At 36.0% G+C, this 17,697-nt stretch overlaps 1 protein-coding gene across 4 annotated transcripts in view; it reads left to right on the forward strand.

Annotated features, from left to right (window-relative positions):
- The window catches only part of LOC145213570 (polycystin-1-like), a 103,747-nt gene that overhangs the window by 20,996 nt on the left and 65,054 nt on the right, over positions 1-17,697 (forward strand). For all 4 annotated transcript variants that reach the window (XM_080081906.1, XM_080081907.1, XM_080081908.1 and 1 more), the window contains exons 18-26: positions 59-259; positions 5,510-5,647; positions 5,932-6,069; positions 6,130-6,291; positions 6,549-6,673; positions 6,748-6,877; positions 14,993-15,090; positions 15,382-15,535; positions 15,738-15,887. In XM_080081906.1, coding sequence (XP_079938032.1) covers positions 59-259; positions 5,510-5,647; positions 5,932-6,069; positions 6,130-6,291; positions 6,549-6,673; positions 6,748-6,877; positions 14,993-15,090; positions 15,382-15,535; positions 15,738-15,887 — 1,296 coding nt within the window. The remainder of the gene's footprint in view (positions 1-58; positions 260-5,509; positions 5,648-5,931; positions 6,070-6,129; positions 6,292-6,548; positions 6,674-6,747; positions 6,878-14,992; positions 15,091-15,381; positions 15,536-15,737; positions 15,888-17,697) is intronic.

Below are 17,697 nucleotides of genomic sequence, written 5' to 3' on the forward strand. Positions count from 1 at the left end.
TTAGTATGCTTTTATACGTGTCACTACCTTAGTATGCTTTCATTACATTTTTTTGTAGATTATCTCTACACCTTTAGCAGTTATTATCACGGGAGGCACTTTTCGATCAGTTTCTCAAGTTTCTGAACTCGTCTTGGATGCAAGTTCTTCGTTTGACCCTGACCTATCAACTTTAGAACAAACCGCAATCATGTATAATTGGACTTGTTCAGCCACTAGCTCTTCAATTGATTCAGAGGATCTAATGTTAGTGCCAAAGGTAAATTTCCAGCCAATTGCCTTTAAAAATCATTTTTGGTTACATTTTCTGTTTATATATTTTCCTCCATTTTTGTCTTTTGTTGTGTAATTAGTGGTTGTAGACCCAACAGTTTACTCACACATACTTGTTTGAATGCTGATTGTTATGACCCAGACAATGTGTCATGCCAGGCACAATGAGGGTGCCTGATTAGTTTGACACCTTAGAGGCCAAGCGCTCTGCATGATGTTAACCACCACTAAATTTATATACAGGCATGCTACCAGACAAAACTTTTGCTATCAAAAAACTAGCTTTTTATATGTGACAAAGAGCTTAAGTATGAGTCCCATTTCTTCGAATTAAAATTAGATAACAACAAATGTCTATCAGTTGTTGGCAAAAAGCATGGCAAATTGTGTAAGTGGATAACAATTCAATAGGTTTTAGGATAGAAATTGCAAATATGTAGGAAGTAGTTTCCCGCTGGTTTGGACATATCGTAAAAATGTCATGACTTTATATCGTTGCTTTTTATCCCATAGCCCCACCAAAAACACTACCATTCACCTAAACTAGATAGGATTTTCAAAAAATGTCTTGATTTAAAAACAGCTATCCTCACTGAAGTACATGAACCAGGAGTTTCACATTTTGTTAATGTGCATTGAAAATAATTGTGAATGATTTTTCAACTTTTAGTTGAATTTACCATATTTCAGCCCTTAACCCAAAATTTTTTTTTTTAGCTTTACCAGTTTTAAGGTCAGAAAAATAACCACTTACGTTTAACAATTTTAACCAGTTGTTTGTGGGGTGTTTTTTTTCGTTTGTTATTAAAGCTTGATCAGTCCAGTGGTTGCCTTTACAGCTCATAGTATGTGTACACTTAATAGTCCGTAACTACACAAAGTCCCAAAGGAGAGATTTACCATTGTGACAGTTTAATGCATAGCAGAAGGATTAATTTGTTACAAATACTTTTGCTGCTAAATGGCTTCTTAATTTGTTAGTTGCTATTTTTACTGTCTTTTTTTGGTGTTTTATTGTTTTCAAACTAGCGATTGACATCTATACCGCGGTCAAAGTAAAAGATTAAATTCTTTCTAGGAGTATTTTTTGCAGTTTTTTATTACTTTTAAAAATAGGTGACAATATAATGATGTAAAAAGAATTTAGGCAAAATTAAGTTGGTTAATGCTTACTTATTGTCCTTTCGCTTGAATAGGTGTGTAAGGAACCATTCGATTTTGCTTGCAAAACAATCTTGTTAATAGGTCTATCGGTGTTAATAGTGAATTATCAGCTAGGATATAGAACATATAAAATTGTGATATATGGGAAAGCCACTGTTGTAGTTCATATTTTTTTGTTCTACTCTATATATAGAAACAGGTTTGCCAAGAAACATATAATCAGTCGGTAATGGTTAAGAATATGTATTTCGCCTGTTGGCATTTTCAGTTCTGTAAAAGCAAGAAAAACAACAACAATAAAATGAAGATAAAACAACAGCAGGCTAGAAACCAACACCTAAACCACTTCACAGGTGGAGAAGCGTTGACTGTGCGCGTATGGGTCTGGCAAGTAATGGCACCCAAACCCGCGCACCAATCAAGTCTTATCAGAGACACGGATGAAACGTGCCCAGCAGTCGAGCGGGCACAATAATAGATAAGGCAAAGGAGGTCGCAACGATAAACAACCTGCCAAAACAAAAGCTGAAACAACAACAACAAAAAATGACATACAAGGCAACCAATAAACTGACTATCTGACTTAAGACAGTAGCATGTGTTGAATGTTGATAGTAGCGCCGGTTAAGTTTAGCCATTTGGCTTCAGCCTGGTCCAGCAGGGCAGCATCAGGACTCTCAGCAAATGTTACTTGGAAACATTCAGCGAGGTCAGTTTTTTAATACGCGATGGCGTGCTTGAAGGCGTAATGCTGGCTAAGTGACACATTGTCACTGTGTTGATTAAAGCTGTCTAATTGAGAGGAATCGTACGATGGCCTCCCAACACGTACAGAATTTATTTTTGGTTTGGCCGACATCTTGGCTGCTGCAGAGCAGACAGGTTGCCACATAAATTGTGTAGTTTTTTGCAATAGAGAGACTGCTTCAGCCAGATGGTCCGTCCCTGCGGAATTCTTAGGCTACGTTGTTTTGTCACCATAGACTTGTGGTTGCCGTAGTGACCACATAATGCACATTTTCCACAAGGAGCCGATATTCTGGTGTGATTGTCGACATTGTGCACCAGGCGTCTGTAATTAATAAGAATTGTTCCCAACGTGGGTGGTTTTTTAAATACCACTCTTGCTAGTGGTTTTAACGCCTTTTCCTTTGAAGAAAGCTTTATAAAATGTGGGAAAGCAGTTGCCCAAGGAATAGTATCGCTTCATATTATTGATGTTTTTTTCTTGCTTTTACAGAACTGACGATGCTAATAGGCGAAATGTATATCCTTAACCATTACCGGCTGATTCTGTTTTTTTGAAAACCTGTTTCCATATTTAGAGTTGTACTTGAACAAATACAGTGATCAATGTTAAGTATGTTGCCTGTCAGAGGGATTGATTCTAAGTTTTATGTTCTATTTTTTAATTATTAACTTAGCAACAATTGATTTCTTTTAGTATATGGGAGCACAACCTTGGCCGCCAAGGGTCTGCATACTGTTTGTTACAAATAACATATGTAAAGAAATAGGATTATCCCAAATTGTTTTAACTTGATTTTGATGCTAAGATTAAAGTGAATGATATGCTGACCGATCTTAACCAGCCAGTACGGCATATATTTACCATACATATTCCTTGTTGCATAAATTCGTCTCCACAGCCGCAGGTTGTGTACCCCTTTTTCTAATTTTAACAGAAAACAATACTTATACACAGCAGAAATTACTGAGCTTATTAAAGAGGCCCACAACTTGTAGCTAAATTGTCAAATGAGTTCATGGCACTGCAAGGATTGGGAACCACTGTTACAGCCCGAACAGTTACTCCACTAGACCCCCAAAATAGGTGAAATTTGTAATCAATGTCTGAATTAAGTAAATATTCAGGAGTTTGTAACTCAAATAGCGTGTTTAATAATGCAGCAGATAGATCACTGCGTTTCACTCATAGCGCCAAACTTTTCAATAATTATGGGTCCCCTGTCTAACGCTGGTTTGTTATACGCGTTTCGTCAAGAAAGAGTGCTTCAAATTTGGACAGATGTTAGTTATTGATCCAAATTTGATCCTCCTGAAGTTTGACCCCGAATAACCCAACGGTTCACCCATAGGCCCCCAAAACGTATTTTTTCTGAAAACGGCTGTACTGACTAAAGTACATAATCAGGGAGTTTCATGCTTTGTTGGTTGGTTCAATGTAAGGTATGGCAAAGAATTATGAGTTTTGAAACAAAATTTTTGAAACCTGTTAGATTTACCCATTTTTCACTCTTTAAACCCCGAAATAATCAGTTTTAGTTTTAGGCCAGAAATACAAGCCGAAATTTTTGAAAATTTTACCAATTGTTTGAGCAAGGTATTCGTTTAGTATTTAAACATTTGCCAGTTACCTTTACAGCCCATAATATGTGTACACTATCAGTCAGATCTAAGTCCCAAGGGAGTAATTCACTGGTTTACGATTAAGGCGGCAGAACGGGAGTGCTCAGCTTGACATCCGGACATATGTTTTACGAGACAGTCGTTTGGGTGATTAGAACTCAGCTGTTTTTTTGTGCAGCTATGCTGTGTCGTTTTATTGAGTTATCACGCACATTTTCAGTTTTGGTGAAAGTTTCAAACCTAAGACGTAATTTCAACTCGATAAATGTGCTTCCGTTTCGTTTGTGTCAGGCAAAACGTTGTTGATCAACATAAAGGTGAAAAAATAAACTTAAATTTTTCGTAAGCCGCAATAAATGGTCTTTAAATTCTCGTTGTCAGCTTGGCCGCCGCATAACCACGAATCACTAGAGGTCAACTTGTAGGCATTACAACACGGGTAAGAATTTTTCGTCATAACGTAGCTGTTTTATTTTTGACAAATCAAATCAAGAATCAATACTTAAGTCATGTATGAATTAGGCAAAACGGTATTGTTGAACACTAAGGACTGCATGCTGTTAAAAGCGATGTCAAAAGGTCATTAAACGGCCGTTTTTGCGAAACGAAGTTAAATGAAAAACAAGTTGTTATCTATACCTTTGTAGCAAACGACTTTCAATTTATAGTGTCTAATACAACAGTTAAGGCTTTCTAGGAAAATTATGGGTCCCCTTCCCTGAAGGGGACGCATCTTGATTTCACTCAGTTTTTTTTTTCTCCGGTGAAGTTTGTCCATGCACTTTTGGCATGAAATCTTTGGTGAATGTGGATAAAACTTTCACAGATGGTAGATATAGTTATGCAGATGTGCCATCTGCTTTGCTTGACTTGATAACCCCAGTATTTACCCGGCTAGACCCCAAAGTATAAAACGTTTTTGTAAGTTGCTGCGCACCACAAACGAAAGATTTCTGTGGTGGAATGGTATAATAAAGGCAACAGAACATATGCTACTTGTGTTTGTGCATTACTAGTTTGTGTTTAAAAACTGACCTTAAACAACAATATCAAGGTCAAAACAAGAGATTGAATTGAAAGTATTTTTCCTGTTCTTTTTTACTGTTTTTTTTGTAATTATGTGACAATAATGATGCAAAAAAGAATACGACAAAAACTTTTAAGTTTAGTTAATGCTTAGTGAAAAATTTGTTCTTGAGAATCTAAAAATAACCGCAACATTTGTTTACCATAAACCTGCTTAATCACGTATGTGGGGACCCATTCGTTTTTGCTTGCAAAAACAATCATATATGTAGATCAAATGATGTGTATAGTAAACTGGTAAATAGGATATCGAATATATAAAATGGAAGTATATCAGAAAGCCACTTTTCTAGTTATTTTTTTGAATTCATCCATGAAATTCTGTTTTTTGAAACAAACAATACCTATACTCGGTACAACTTTTTAAAATAGGCCAAAATGTACATTGGTAATATGTGATAAGTCACTCTTCCGATTTTGATTTGGTTTGACCAGTGGATTGCAACAAGAATTTTAATGCGTTTTGTTTTCAAAATGCTCTACTCATTAGACCAATAAATTGTTGTAAATGTTAATAATGTTGTAAATGGTATGTAAATTGGCAACATATATATGTATATATATAGAGAAAAGCCACCTTTCTAAGTTGGTTAATGCTGATTTTATTTCAATCTAGGGAAAAGATAACTGTTTTGAATTAATGCATGGTGAAACAATCACCTTTGATAGCATGAACTTTATTCCTGGTCTTGCATACAACTTTACTGTTGTAGCATACAAAGATGGGAAGTTACCAGTATCTACATGGCAAAGTGTAAGTTGACAATGTATTTGATTATAAATTATATTGTAAGTACCTGTGAAGTCTAACTAAACTTTAAACAGCCAGATGACACTTTAAACTTTAAACAGCCAGATGTCATTGTTACAGCACATTTAAGCTGTTAATTCAGTTTGCATATCTTATACAACTCTCCAAAGAATAATATGCATTTTTGTGATAATGTTTGTAAAAGCTAATGACTTAACGTCTGGTTGTCCAAAAGTTTACAATTTTTGTTCTTTTTTATACAATTTTCAGTAATTAAAATTTTCTAGATTACGTTTGAGCAAAATGTTATTCCAACTGTAACAGTATCTTGCATTTCTTGCCAACATCAATTCTCTTTGCAAACAAGTTCTGCCCATCACCTTATTCTCCTGGGGTCATGTGATTCTTGTGAAAGAAGAGACCAGGTAAGTATCACCTATATCTGTTTCTTCACATATGTTTATGAGCTTTTTTAATTTTTTTAGATGACTTATTTATGGGAAGCTTATTGCAGAAACAACAGTGATAATAGTTTGACACCCTTTCCTTTAAATACCATAACAACAACCACAGGATCAACCGGAAAATATTTGGTTGTTAGAGTTGGTGCTATGAAATCATGTTATGAGTATGAATTTAAGCTTACTGTAAGTCAATGTTAACTTTGACACCTGTTTTTATTTGTTTTCTTTAAAATACTGCAATTTGCAAGTTTTATTTTGATAACTGTTTCCTTTATTTCCAAATGAGTTTTTAAAAAATACCATTGTACAAAACCAGCAGCTCCACAACAACTTCTGTATATTGTTTTTTTAAGACAATAACATTTTACCAAAATATTCTTTTACCAAAAAATAGTACTACAAAAAGAATTAAACACAGCAGCCATCCTTCTATTTTACAGATAATGGTAAATAACGTTAAGGGATTTTCCAAGCTTGTTTTGTTTGCTAACAAACCACCAGTTAATGGAATTTGCACAATGAGTTTTGATGGTGAATATATATATGTTCTTGAGACACTTGTAAGGTAAGCCAATAGTAGCTAAAAATAAATTACCAATATTAGCTAAAAGTAACAGCTTACCCCTACATGTTGTATAGGTTTCAATGCTCTGGTTGGGAAGATGAAGATATATCACAACTAGTTTACACCATTTTAGCAATTAGATACAATGGTGGTGCCATGGTGGACGAATTTACAGTTTATCGTGGAACCTCTTCTGAATATGAGGTAAATTGAGCTTACCTTATAAAAATCTGTTTTCTTTCAGACTGAGAAACAAGTTATACAGTTGGGGGGGAACTATCCGCATTATGTTGTGGAACAACATTGTTGTTAATTCTTCTAGATTTGTGCCTTTATGTTAACCTCTATGTTATTATGGTCCCCTTCTTTCCAAAGTTTGTCCAACTTGATTTGCTATGAAATGTTTGATGGATTTGGATGAAACTTGCAAAGATGGTAGATATAGTAATGTAGATGTGCATCCCACTTTGTTTGTGTTGATAACCTCAGTATTTACCCAGCTAGCCCCCTAAAATGGGTTGGTTTTTAAACAGTGTCAGAATTGGCTGAAATTTGGATATCTTGTAGAGTATGCCATTTTTAGGAGTCGATTGTTGTGTTTAACCCTGTGCCCCCAAAATTCACCCCACTAGCCCCCAAAGTGGGAAACAGATTTCTATGTTACTGAACACACATACTTGTGTTTGAGGGTTGCTTGGTGGACGTCTTCGCGCCATGCGATTAGGGAGTTGTTAACAGCCTTACGACAGCAGAAGCATTAACAGTTGTTGCTCAAAACACCGCTAGTGGTCAAAATTTTGAACATTGGAGGTTTGGCCTCAAATTCTGCAGCACTACTGGTTGGGTCATTGTGGTTTCTTATTTTTTAGTTTGTGTGTCGAACCCTATTAGTTACCCTAGCCCCCGAAAATGGGTAAGTTTTTTAAACAGTGTCGGAAATGGCTAAAATTCGGACAGTTTGTGTAATTTACCATTCCTAGGATGATTTTGTTGTGTTTAACCTTGTAGCCCCAATTTCACCCCACTACCCCCTTAAAATGGTTGAGTTTATTAGACAGTGTCGGAATTGGCAAGAATTTGGGTAGCATGTGGAATATGCTAGTTGTAGGTTTCAATTAACGTGTTTTACATTGTAGTCCCAAAATTTACTCAAATACCCCCCCCCCCCCCCCCCCCTAAAATGGGATAATTTTCGAAACAATGTTTACATTGAATAAAATTTGGATAGCTTGCCATTTGTAAATGTTGATTTTTGTGTTTTACCCTATTGCTCCAACATTTACCCTACAAGCCCGCTAAAATAGGTGAAGTTTTGAAGAAAAAACATCAGAATAAAATGAAATACTATTTTAAGTCATCGATTGTTGGGTTTTGCCCTGTAGCACTACAATTAAACCAATTGGCCCTTAAAATGGGTGACTCTTTTAACAATGTTCAAATTGAATGAAAAATGGACAGCTTGTAGAATTTGCTATTGTAGGTGTCTATTTTTTTGTTTTACCCCAATAACCACTATTTACTGCTTCTTTTCTTTGAAAAAAGCACGTTAAATAGGACATACTTCAAACAATATCTAGGCTGAATCTGATTTGTATAGTTTGTACTCTGCATAGTATTATGATAAGGCCCACTGCCGATCACTGTGGTTTTACCTTACAACACCCGACATTCTCATGGTTATCTCTTGAAATGCATTATTTTCAACTTTGCATGTGTGGGGACCCATGAGTGTCTGCCTGCAGAAACTACTAATGTTATAAAATACAATGGCTAATAAGGGACCCAATATACAAAAATAAGCATGGAAAATATATTAATGTTTTCAAATAGGTTGTAGTGTGTGTGCAACGTGAAAATGTGCTAAGCCACCCTTCTAGTTGTTTTATCACAATCGTTAATCTAACTAACAACTCAATGTATGTAAATTCAGATACAAACAACTCAACACATGTCAATTAAAATGCAAGTAACTTTGTTGCAATAGTGTTCCAGGTGGACAAATCAAGTCCCACAAATACTGTAGTGTGACCAACAAAAAACAGTCCAGTGCTCCCCAAGATCGATTATTATGGGTCCCCTTCCCTGAAGGGGACACATATTGTTTTTGTCCGTATTTTTTTTCTTTTTTCTTTCTTCTTTTTTCTGTCTAACGCTGGTTTGTTAAACGCATTTGGTCTAGAAAGAGTGCTTCAAATTTATTCAAATTTGGACAGATGTTAGTTATTAATCTAAATTTGATCCTCCTGAATTTTGACCCCGAATTACCCAGCGGTTCACCCACAGGCCCCCAAAATGCAAAATTTTTAAAATATGGTTTGTTATATGCGTTTGGTCAAGAAAGATTGCTTCAAATTTATTCAAATTTGGACAGATGTTAGTTATTAACCAAATTTTGATCCTCCTGAAGTTTGACCCTGAATGACCCTGGGGTTCACCCACAGGCCCCCAAAATGCAAAATTTTTAAAACATGGTTTGTTATATGCGTTTGGTCAAGAAAGAGTGCTTCAAATTTGTTTAAATTTTGCCAGATGTTAGTTATTAACCAAAATTTGATCCTCCTGAAGTTTGACCCTGAATGACCCAGGGGTTCACCCACAGGCCCCCGAAACATAAAATTTTTAACGCTGGTTTGTAACGCTCATTTGGTAAAGAAAGAGTGCTTCAGATTTATTCAAATTTGGACATATGTTAGTTATTAATCCAAACTTGATCCTCCCGAAGTTTGACCCCGAATTACCCAGCGGTTCACCCACAGGCCCCCAAAACGTAAATGTGTCTAACGCTCGTTTGGTCAAGAAAGACACTGTAGGCAGAAGTCCCAAGAGAGTAACTCACTGGTTTAAGATAGCAGGAGGGCTCAGCTTGACGTCGGACAGACGTTTCACGAGACGTCGTTTTGGTGATCAGAAATCAGCTGTTTTGCACAGCAATGCTATTTCGTTTTATTAAGTTATCACTCACATTTTCAGTTTTGGCAAAGGTTTCACACCTATGACGTGATTTAAACCTAATAAGCGTGCTTCGGTTTCGTATATGTCAAGCAAAACTTGTTAATCAAAATAAAGTTGAAAAAATAAACTTGACATTTTTGCAAGATAAATGTTTTTTTTAAATGCTCGTTGTCAGGTCGGCCACCGCATGACCACGGGTTACTTAAGGTCAACTAGTAGGTATTACTAACACAGTTCAGAACTTTCTTTCGTCATAACGTAGTGTTTTTTTGGCAATAAATTTAGGAATCAACACTCAAGGCATGTATAAACTAGGTCAAACGGTGTTGTTGAACAGTAAGGACAGCGTACTATTGAAAACGGTGTCAATAGGTCAACAAGTCGTTTGGCGTGTGCACTCTGAGAGGTTACTACAGGTCAATGGTTTTGCGAAACAAAGTTAAATGAAAAACAAATTGTTATGTGTACACTTGTAGCAAATTGCTTTTTAATTTAAAGTGTCTGTAACACAACTGTTACAGCTTTCTAGAAAAAAATGTGTTTAAAACCTGACCTTGGACGACAATATCTGGGTCAAAGCAAGAGATTAATATCTGGGTCAAAGCAAGAGATTAATATCTGGGTCAAAGCAAGAGATTAAATTAAAGTATTTGTTTCGTTCTTTTTTAATGTTTTTGTAATTATATGACAATAATAGTGCAAAAAGAATACGAACAAAAAATTTTTATTGTTGGGTTAATGCTTTCTAAAAATTTGTCCTTAAAAATCTAAAAGTCACCGCAACTTTTGTTTACCGTAAATCCGCACAAACACGCGTGTGGGGACCCATTAGTTTTTGTTTACAAAAACAATCATATGTATAGATCAAATGATGTGTATAGTAAATTGGTAAATATCGTATAGAATATATAAAATGGAAGTATATCAGAACGCCACCTTTCTAGTTATGTCCCCATATTGTTTTTGTCTATATATATATTTTTTTTTTTTCTTTTTTTCTGTCCAACGTGGATTTGTTCCCACGTTTTGGTCCAGAAAGAATGGTTCAAACTTTTTTAAATTTACACACATTATCAGGGGCGGATTTAGAAAAAATTTAAGGGGGGTGTCCAACAATTATTTGGGAAATTCCCTAGTGCAATACTGACGTTACACAATATGATTTGGGTATTCCCCTTTTTAAAAAACGTCATAAGTTTGACGTCACTCACGCACCAAAAAAGCTGCGGTCGCAAGGTATCATTTTGTAAATATGCAGTGCTCAATGCATGACAGAAATTTGGGGTTGGGAAAAACTGTTTTACTATCATGGACGCACAGAGCTTGTGATGTTGCATTGTTTATAACGACGCATTAAGCGGCAGTGTGCTTTGTCCAGAACTGCAAGCAGGTTCAAACCCGAAAGTACAAGACCTCAACCTAACGCGCAACTTTGGCATGTCGCAAATCGAACAGCATCTGTTATTAGAAATCGTTAAAATTTCCATTTACGTCTCTACTCTCTTGCTTACTCAACAAAACGGTGGTTGCAAGATAAACGTGACGGTCGGGTAATCAAAATACAAGACGTGCTTTAAAAATAACCGTTGAAGAAGTAGTTCTCAAACTGTGCGTCATTTCAACTTTTCCAGAGGCGTCGCAACAAAAAAAGTTTGAGAAACACTGCTTTAAAGGACTGAACGCCTTTTTGAAACAATGGTTAACCTTTTAAGTTGCGCACCGTTACGAATGCAATTAAGTTGGTTACTATGCAAGGCATAAAAAATGCCAAGCATTGGCAAGTTGCCAATTACGTGTACCTTAACAACATGGTTCGATTTACATCGAATATTTGTGACAACAATTGCGTGTTTGGTAGGTCATAAACAATATAGCATCAAACGTTTAAACCAGTTAAGGCGGATTTAACATTGTTTAAATGCGAAAACAGTTCAATACATTAAATTTAGTGCAGTCTGCACTTCTGCCTTCAGCGTCCTTGGCGGATAATCACTTTTGTATTGTCAGCGCAATAAACTCTTTATTTTAATCCTTGTTACGCCACAATAGACTAATAGATAAGCCAATACCAAACGATGAAGGCGCATAGCTTTGAGACAACGACTCCATGTCATTACGCAACGGTAAATGGAACGTTTGGCCTATATCTACGCACAACTTTTTCAAAATGGGAGTCGTGCAAATTGCACCAATTTTCTGAGGGGGGTGTCCAAACACCAAACACCCCCGTCTAGATCCGCCCATGCACATTATAGATATTGGTCTTAAGATGGTCCATGTGAATTTTGACCCCGTTTCATCCCTCGGTTCACCCACAGCCCCTCAAAACGTGACTTTTTTTAAAAACAGCTATACTTGCTAAAGTACTTCATTTAGGAGTTATATGCTTTGTTGTTTGGTGCAATATACCGTATATACTCGCCTATAGGTCGCGCCACCGTATAGGTCGCACTATTAGTTTTGTGTTAGAAAAGTATAATTTAGAGTTGACTCGCACATAAGTCGCACTGAAAATCTAGGGATTTGAAAGGCCCTTTCCCTAGTTTTTTGCATAGATAACTTCCTATTTTTTTTGTAGGGCTTAATATGATCAAAATATTTTTACATTTTTTCTCAACAAATCAGGAAAATCCAACGCACGCTGAGCGGTCGCATGTGGGTGTGCGCTCATGAAACTGTCTCGCATTGGTATGTGCGTGCACGAGCGCATGTACCCGTATTTGATAGAACCTCAGTGGCAATAGCACATTTCCACTACAATTCGCGTATATAACACGCACCCTTAAATTTTTATTGAAAATTAGTATTAAATTTTGTGCGTTATTCTCAAATGAATACGTTATATCCGCCCAATAAGCGGACGAAAACGTAGGTCCTGAAAATCGGCTTATTAGCCGGAAAATACGGTACGTGCAATAGCCGAAAACTTTCAATTTTGTTCTGAGTTGGTGGCAATTTGCACTTATGTCGAGTGGTCGCACCTATATTTAAAAAAATTAAAATAAAAAAAATATAAGGAAAAAATTGCGACCTATCTGCGAGTATGTACAGTAGGTATTTCAAAGAATTTTGTACCTTAAAAAAGATTTACCCATTTTCACCCCTTAAACCCCAAAATATTTGTTTCTGTCTAACACTGGTTTGTTAAATGCGTTTGGTCAAGAAAGTGCTTTAAATTTATTCAAATTTGCACAGATGTTAGGTATTGTTCCGAATTTGATCCTCCTGAAGTTTGACCATGAACGACCCAGCGGTTCACCAACAGGCCCCCAAAACGAATAAAATTAAAAACGGCTGTACTGACCCAAGTACATAATCTGAGGGTTTCATGCTTTGTTGGTTGGTGCAATGTAAGCTATTCTGAAGAATTTTGTAAATTTTTATTGGATTCACCCATTTTTACAGTCCATAATATGTGTACACTGTCAGTCAGATAGAATTCTCAACTCTCAAGGTAGTAATTCACTTGTTTATGATTAAGGCGGGTGAATGCAGCGGGAGTGCTCAGAATTCACTTGTTTACGATTAAGGCGGGTGAATGCAGTGGGAGTGCTCAGCTTGACATCCCGTCCACGTTTTACGAGACAGTCATGTTGGTGATTAGAATTTAGCTGTTTTTGCGCAGCTATGCTATGTCGTTTTATTAAATAATCAAGCAAATTTTCAGTTTTGGAAAATTTTGTTTAAAAACTGACCTTGAACGACAATATCAAGGTCAAAGCATGAGATTAAATTGAAAGTATTTTGTCTGTTCTTATTTATTGTTTTTTTGTAATTATATGACAATAATGATGCAAAAAGAATACGGACAAAACTTTTAAAGTTGGGTTAAGGCTAAAGTTGGTTAAGTTTTTCCTTAAGAATCTAAAAATAACCAGGATGTTTGTTTACCATAAATCTGCTCAAACGCGCGTGTAGGGACCCACTCGTTTTTTCTTGCAAAAACAATCAAATGTGTAGATCAAATGATGTGTATAGTTAAATTGGTAAATATCTAACAATGATTGTGCCCTATTTTCACTGTTACCAAATTTACATGTGCATATGTGTGGGGACCCATTAGATTATGCTTGCAAAAACAATTATGTTATAAAGTGCCAGGAAAAAGATAGGGACCCAAGGAAATGTAGGTGCCAAATATATATCCATTATAAATATAGTAAATGGTGTATGTGATGCATCGTTAAATATGATGTAGTATATATAAACTGGCAGTATATAGGAGAACAACTATTCTAGTTACAGAAACTTTTGCTGTCATGGTCGCAACTGGTAATTTATTTAATATTGTGTTGGACAGCTTTATTGCTTTAAATCCAGTTTTTGTACTATTAGTGTTAAAAAAGGTTAAGGAAGGCAATGGAAAGAATTAAAGATTTAAATGCAATTAAGACGTAAAAAACATATTTTACTACTCCTGATAGTGCTACACGGTTTAACTTGCATTCAATTCTTTAGTGCTGTTTGCTTTTCTTTTCTTTCAATTCTTTACTGATGATGCCTATTACTTAGGTGAAATACACATATCCAAACATGAAGAGACAGTAGATGATGTCAGTCTATTCAAAGTTTTCAGTCTGTTATTATATGCTACTGTTGTCTCTATTTTTCATACTGCATCTCTGGTGACTCATGATTTACAGTATACTTCACACAGTTTGTATGCTCTTAAATGTTTTAGACAAAAATGTGATAACTCAATTTAATTTTAGATTACTTTGCGTACAAGGTGACTGCATAATTTGTTTCATTGCTTTTTAATCCCCTACCACGGAACTAACATATGCAGCATACAAGGCAGGCAACAGTGCTTGTGATTGGATTTTTATATGGCTTACCGCTCAGCTAGACAGTTGGTAGAGTGCGAGTACCGAAAAGGCCAGCTTTTTTGCCTTCAGTAGGCCTGGCACACTATCATTCATATATGAGTGTGGCATTATTGCTGGTCTGCATGAACGCTTCAGGGCTCATCTAAATTTAGGAAACTAATTCTGCATTAAACAGTCTAAATATTGTCTGGTTAATAGGTGCAACTGAAATGTTGATTTTTAAGTGGAAGTAGCACAGACCAATGTTATTTTGGGAATGTAGTTTGAGTGAGGAAACATTTGCTAATACTTTAGAAACAATGTTTAAATGTGTGTGTTGTGTGTAAATGTTTTGTTGTTCTCTCTAGATTCTTAGGTAAATGATTGCACCATTCACCTCACAATTTTGAAGTGTGTGTTTGTGGTAAATTTTCTGGATATGAAAAGTCGACTTTTCAGTCTAGGAATAAAACATGCTTATTAAAAAACTTAATTTATGTGAAATGTAGATGATTTTACTAGCAGTTTTTGTTTTATAATTGAAAGTTTCTGTTTTTAGGCTTACCTTCCTTTGGGTTTTAAAGACAATAATTATGATATGACATTGCAAATTGTTGTTGAAGATGAGCTCGGAACATTTAGTGTTGGATTGAACAGGTATTCTTGTTATGGGTCCCTTGAAAGGGACACTGATTGTTTTCTGTCTAATGCTGATTTGCTCCAACCATATGGTACAAAAGGATTGCTTTAAACGTTTTTAAGTTTACATGTTAGTTAGTTAGTTATCCAAAGCTACCATTGAAGACAGTATTTTATGCCTTTAGTTCCTCATATTTAAAGCATGGAATGAGAAAAATATTGTTGCACAGTTTGTTAGGGTAGTTATACAGTTTGTTGGGCATGACATTAATATGTATCATGATGGTTTGTATGTATTTGCTTGTTTAGATCAATCATTGTAAAGTTAAGCCCTGAGACAGAAGTGGACACAATACAATGGCTTCGCAACAAAACATTTGGACAACTGGCTGAGTTGCTAAAGTCCAGCAACCCGCAGCTGGTAGCTGACTATGCTGCTGGGTTGATCACTGTACTAAACCAGGTTATGTATAAGAAAAAGATTACACTTGAAATTAGTTTAATTTTTTATCAAGTTATTTTATGACTTTAATTCCATACCATTAACTAACCACAAAGCTTGTAATAATAGATATTCAGACTGCCATAATGTACTAAAGCTAATGGCACCAAACTTTGCATAAATTAGATGTAGTATCAAGCAAGGATAACATTTGTAACTCTAGGATTCTGAACTACAAAGCACAGTCAGTGAAGACTTAACCTTTGAAAGTAGGAAAGAGATTCGTAATAACATTACCAGAACTGTTACTTCATTGTCCACACAAACATTAGATGAAATGAAACAAGTGACAACTGTTTTTAAGCAGTGTGTGGTGAGTACTGATAATGTTAAACTCTTTGTGTTTTATTATATACCCTGTGTCGATTTTACCACACTCATTATGGGTTCCCTTATCAAAAGGATAACACAGGGGTTCACCCACAGGCCCTAAAAACATAAAATTTGTAAAAACGGCTGTGCTGACCAAAGTACATGATATAGAAGTTGCATGCTTTGTTGTTTGGTGCAATGTAATGTATTCTACAGAATTTTGTGCCTTTAGAAAGGATTTACCCATTAAACCAAAAATATTCGTTTCTGTCTAACACTGGTTTGTTAAGCGCAGTTGGTCAAGAAAGAGTGCTTCAAAATTATTCAAATTTACAAAGATGTTAGCTATTGATCCACATTTGATCCTCCTGAAGTTTGACCTGGAATGACCCACTGATTCACCCACAGGCCCCCAAAACGTAAAATTTGTAAAGTGGCTGTACTGACGAAAGTAATGATCTAGTACAGGGGTTCTTAAACTTTTTCGGCCGTGCCCCACTTGACACTATTTATTTATTCTCACGCCCCCCTAAAAAACGTTAGCACTGATGATGCTTGTCTTGTTTTTTTGAAAACAACATACATCGTAGGTCCTCCTTAAACTACTGTCAAGTTAGTTCCAATCGTTAGAAAAAGCCATTTCAACACTGCTATGTTGCAAAAAAAGCGCGCGCACAGAGCCATGGTGCCAGTATTCTTGTAAACTACGCATATGTTGCCCAGAAAATGTTGATTCACTCAAAGCCAAGGCAATCTCTAATGCGAAATTGCGAACGAATAAAAAATGTGCAGCCGACTATATAGTACAGGGGTCACCAAACTACGGCCCGCGATCCCATTTTTTAGGTTTGCCAAAACGTATTGATAACTTTGTTACTGTCAAAAATTAATCTACTCCTTACGAAAGTTTACTGTTACGAAAGTAAAATTAATATTACCGACTTTTATAGGATTGCAATGCCCAGGATTGATCCAAAGCCAGTTTATTACGTCACAGACAAAACAAAAAGTGTTAATTGTGCACAAACAATTGCCTTATTGTGTTACTTGTGACGTAATATACAAACATTCCTTGTAAGATGAGACTGACTATACAATTTAACAGATTTTAAATAGATTTTTAAAAAGACCAAAAAATAATAATCTTGGCGCCCCTATAAAAATAGTTTCGTGTGCTAAGCTTGAGAAGACGGCACTAGGGCATATAAACTATGCGGCACGCGCGAACGTATCCGGCCCGCAGTGTAGAAAAGTTATGTTAGTACAACTGGACATCCATTTCAGAGTAATGAAGCGTTTACTTTAAACAAAAAGTTCGAAATCAGTGCCGACATAATTCCAATGCATTAATTTACAATTGTTTGCAAGTGAAAACTTTGCAGCCAGATTGTGCTGCGCCCCCCTTGCGAACCCTTCACGCCCCCCAGTTTAAGAACCCCTGATCTAGTAGGAGTTTCATGCTGTATTGGTTGGTGCAATGTAAGGTATTCTAAATACCAATTAATATGATTCATCCATTATTCACCCTTTTAACCCCGAAATATTCATTTTTAGTTTTTCCAGTCCTTCCAGGAAAATTGCAAGCCCATTATATGTGCTAAAATTAAAAAAATATGTGCTAAAATTTTTGTTCAAAATTTTGGCTCAATAGCCAAATACAGACGAATCCGGTTAATCGCATCATCGATTTGCCAAGGGCATTTGATGCGATAATCCGATTGCTATGTAAACAATCCATGCGGTTAACAAAAATGCTCATTTTTACTTCCCCAGCCAAAACAAAGTTGCAGTGACGCTCAACTATGGCAACG

This window comes from Phallusia mammillata, chromosome 2 (genome assembly GCF_965637545.1).
Source record: "Phallusia mammillata chromosome 2, kaPhaMamm4.hap1.1, whole genome shotgun sequence".
Lineage (NCBI taxonomy): Eukaryota > Metazoa > Chordata > Ascidiacea > Phlebobranchia > Ascidiidae > Phallusia > Phallusia mammillata.